At 46.8% G+C, this 4,360-nt stretch overlaps 1 protein-coding gene across 1 annotated transcript; it reads right to left on the bottom strand.

Moving 5' to 3' along the window:
* Positions 1-628: 628 nt before the first annotated feature.
* LOC115180816 (extensin-like) lies at positions 629-3,485 on the bottom strand. The gene is made up of 3 exons (XM_029742971.1): positions 3,465-3,485; positions 2,567-2,647; positions 629-1,770 (listed from the first exon to the last, which is right to left on the bottom strand). The coding sequence occupies exons 1-3, from the start codon at positions 3,483-3,485 to the stop codon at positions 1,252-1,254; spliced, it is 621 nt and encodes a 206-aa protein (XP_029598831.1). The 3' UTR covers positions 629-1,251.
* Between the last annotated feature and the right edge of the window lie 875 nt (positions 3,486-4,360).

The following is a 4,360-nucleotide window of genomic DNA, read 5'->3' as shown; positions in this document are numbered from 1 at the left end:
AAGCATTCCAGGTAAAGCTGGTTGAGAGAATGCCAAGAGTGTGCAGAGCTGTCATCAAGACAAAGGGTGGCTATTTGAAGAATCTCAAATATTAAATATATTTTGATTTGCTTACCACTTTTTTGGTTACTACATGACTCCATATGTGTTATTTCATAGTTTTGATGTCTTCACTGTTATTGTACAATGTAGAAAATATAAAAAATTAAGAAAAACCCTTGAATGAGTAGATGTTCTAAAACTTTTAACCCGCTAGTGTATTTTTTTATATATATTTTTTATACTTCAAGGGGTCTTAAAACAATTCCACATAGCTTATTTTACCTTCATTTAACTTGGCAAGTCAGTTAAGAACAAGTTCTTATTTTCAATGATGGCCTAGGAACAGTGGGTTAACTGCCTTGTTCAGGGGCAGAACGACAGATTTTTACCTTGTCAGCTCGGGGATTCGATCCAGCAACCTTTCAGTTACAGGCCCAACACTCTTAGTAGAACTCCCGAGTGGCGCAGCGGTCTAAGGCAACGCATCTCAGTGCTAGGGGCGTCACTACAGACCCTGGTTCAATTCCAGGCTGTATCACAACCGGCCATGATTGGGAGTCCCATAGGGCGACGCACAATTGGCCCAGCGTTGTCCGGGTTAGGGTTTGGCTGTGGTAGGCCGTCATCATAAACAACAGTTTGTTCTTAACTGACTTAGTTAAATTAAGGTTAAATAAATAAAATAACCGTTTGAATCCCGTCCCAAACGGCAGCAACCTACAAGAAAAGTGCTACCTACCAAGGTAGGAGTCTTTGGAGGCAGGTAGACGGCAGTCTTTGGAGGCAGGTAGACGGCAGTCTTTGGAGGCAGGTAGACGGCAGTCTTTGGAGGCAGGTAGACGGCAGTCTTTGGAGGCAGGTAGACGGCAGCCTTTGGAGGCTGGGAGACAGCAGGCTTTGGAGGCAGGTAGACAGTGGGACAGCAGGCTTTAGAGGCAGGTAGACAGTGGGACAGCAGCCTTTGGAGGCAGGTAGACAGCAGCCTTTGGAGGCAGGTAGACAGCAGCCTTTGGAGGCAGGTAGACAGCAGTCTTTGGAGGCAGGGAGACAGTAGTCTTTGGAGGCAGGAAGACAACAGTCTTTGGAAACATGTAGGCAGCAGCCTTTTGAGGCAGGTAAACAGTGGGACAGCAGCCTTTGGAGGCAGGTAGACAGCAGCCTTTAGAGCCATGTAGGCAGCTGCCTTTGGAGGCAGGGAGACAACAGTCTTTAGAGGCAGGTAGACAGCAGGTAGGCAGCAGCCTTTGGAGGCAGGTAGACAGCAGTCTTTGGAGGCAGGTAGGCAGCAGCCTTTGGAGGCAGGTAGGCAGCAGCCTTTGGAGGCAGGTAGACAGCAGCCTTTGGAGGCAGGTAGACAGCAGGCTTTAGAGGCAGGTAGACAGTAGTCTTTGGAGGCAGGTAGGCAGCAGTCTTTGGAGGCAGGTAGGCAGCAGTCTTTGGAGACAGGTAGACAACAGTCTTTGGAGGCAGGTAGACAACAGTCTTTGGAGGCAGGTAGACAGCAACCTTTGGAGGCAGGTAGACAACAGCCTTTGGAGGCAGGTAGACAGTGGGACAGCAGTCTTTGGAAGCAGGTAGACAGCAGTCTTTGGAGGCAGGTAGACAGCAGTCTTTGGAGGCAGGTAGACAGCAGTCTTTAGAGGCAGGCAGACAGAAGTCTTTGGAGGCAGGTAGACAGTAGTCTTTGGAGGCAGGTAGACAGCAGTCTGGAAGCAGGTAGACAACAGTCTTTGGAGGCAGGAAGACAACATCCCTTGGATTGGTTAAATAATAATAGTGTGCTTCTCCAACATTAGTTTCCATTCATTAGTTTCCAAAACTATTGCCCAGCAATGGGAGCGAACTCGTGATGCTTGGAGACTGCGCTACGGCAGTTCACAATGCTCTAGCAAGCCATGAGAATACTTGATGATACTAGTGTCGTGTCTTTACTATGCCGGATTAAGTGATATGACATGCTATTCTATAAAATCATTTCTCTGTAATTAACATTACCTGATTGAACTAATCATGTCAATGTAAATAACTAGAAAGTCGGGGGCACCACGAAAGAATGTTTATAGAGCTGTTATCTTCCGAATAAACTCACCTGGTAATCTTTTACATCAGTAGCAGTCAATTATTAATCGTCACCTTATTCAGTCTCATCTGAAAGTTGTAAATTCTTGGTTTTATCTTCACGAACCCTGGCTAACAAGTTGAATCAGCAATACAGAATTTGGTTTAATTATTTATTTACTAAATACCTAAACAATCACACAGAATTACACATACACAGGATGGGTCATACATTGATTAAGAATGATGTCATAAAGGAAAACGTCCCTAGTGGACGGAACCGATATGACGGCTGGTTACACAAAGACAGGGGGGGTTGGGTATTGAATGAAAGCGCTGGAAGACTGAGGAACCAAGGAATTTGGTCTCTGATCGGACCTTGTAAAGCTACTCTATCGTAAATTCAGAATCTTATGCATTCTAAATAACCGCCCATTTGGAAAAGGAAAATGCAAGAAATATTTACTCTTAGCTGTGCTTCAGTAGGTTGGTCGGTGATGGAAGGCCGTGTTGCCCAACAGAGATCTTCCGGTCCTCTGAAGAATGTCTGGTAGAACGGATACGTTGTAGTAACGTCGTGTGCTTGGTAGAAGAGATACTTGGTCCGTCCTCTCCCTAGCCCACGTTTACAGCTGCTGCTGCTCACTCAACGGCTAGGAGGTATCACTTCTTTAGTGAATAAGAGTTCAAAGGTCATACCAAGTTGCCGTACTTGAAGCTCACGCTGAAGTTGGCTTAGTTCTGTAGTTTGATAGGAGCCTTTTTAACGTCTGGACCGTCGTCCTCGGGAACACAAATGTTACATTTTCATAAAGGGCTTATGTAGTAGGGAGAGAAGGGCACGTTTCATAGTTCACAACCAATGTCTGTTCACATGGGCGGGGCCACCGAGTTGAACATAGTTCACTTATGAAAACCCAATTCTCTCATTTAGAAGCTAAAATGACATTTCATCTGTTCACAGTTTCATATTTAAACATTTTAAATTGCACAACAATTCCATGTGAATCTGATAACTAGAATGTGTCGACTTTCCCAGATACAGTTTGTGTCGTCCTGTCATCAGTCATAACGTCTCAGACGACAACTGATCTGACATCATATTCATTAAGTGCCAACACATATTTTCAACTGGTTGGATTACAGAAACATGCTTCTGTTCACCACCCTTTTGATGTTACCAGACTCTCTCTATGTTAACAAAGGGCTTTCCAAGAGACACTCTGTAGAGTAGAGAGAGGAAAGGGGAAAAGGTATTTATGGGGGTCATAAACCTCGCCAACAGGCCAATGTCATGACATTAGGCTCGCCCAAACCATAGCCCCCTAGGTAACGCTACTGTATCGTCTACAAACACATCTTACCGGTGGCTCCCTGGCGGACATTCTAAATATTCATTATATTTATTCAAATCCTCCTGCTGCGGGATTATTTTCCCCCCTTGCGACAAAATGGGTCATATTATGATCCGACATCTGTAGCATGTGTCCAGGCCTGTGTGTCAGACTCGATCTGGCCTCAGAGTGGATGTGAGTTGAAGTGGAGGCCCTCGGAGTGCTTTAAGTCTGTAGTCTGGAAACCTGTATTCATACTGTACAACATCTCAGAGTGGATGATCTAGAATCAGTCTATCTGTTTAGATCATAATGAATCAGATTATATGGACCAGGGGGGGGCTGACCTGATCCTAGATCAGCCTCTCTTACAGTCAGATGCTTGATGAGTACGGGTCCATCCTGACATCTGCAGAGCTCATTCTCCTCTGTCCCCCCCCCCCCCCCACCCCCAGGACTTTCATTATCGATGCTGCGTTACATTATAAACCCTAATGAATTATCTCACCACAGGGAACCCTTGGGACCCACCGTCCAGGGAGATCAGCACAGTACTAGGCCTCACCACAGGGAACCCTTGGGACCCACCGTCCAGGGAGATCAGCACAGTACTAGGCCTCACCACAGGGAACCCTTGGGACCCACCGTCCAGGGAGATCAGCACAGTACTAGGCCTCACCACAGGGAACCCTTGGGACCCACCGTCCAGGGAGATCAGCACAGTACTAGGCCTCACCACAGGGAACCCTTGGGACCCACCGTCCAGGGAGATCAGCACAGTACTAGGCCTCACCACAGGGAACCCTTGGGATCCACCGTCCAGGGAGATCAGCACAGTACTAGGCCTCACCACAGGGAACCCTTGGGACCCACCGTCCAGGGAGATCAGCACAGTACTAGGCCTCACCACAGGGAACCCTTGGGAT

This window comes from Salmo trutta, unplaced genomic scaffold (assembly GCF_901001165.1).
Source record: "Salmo trutta unplaced genomic scaffold, fSalTru1.1, whole genome shotgun sequence".
NCBI lineage: Eukaryota > Metazoa > Chordata > Actinopteri > Salmoniformes > Salmonidae > Salmo > Salmo trutta.
This window is presented reverse-complemented; position numbering and strand designations above follow the sequence as displayed.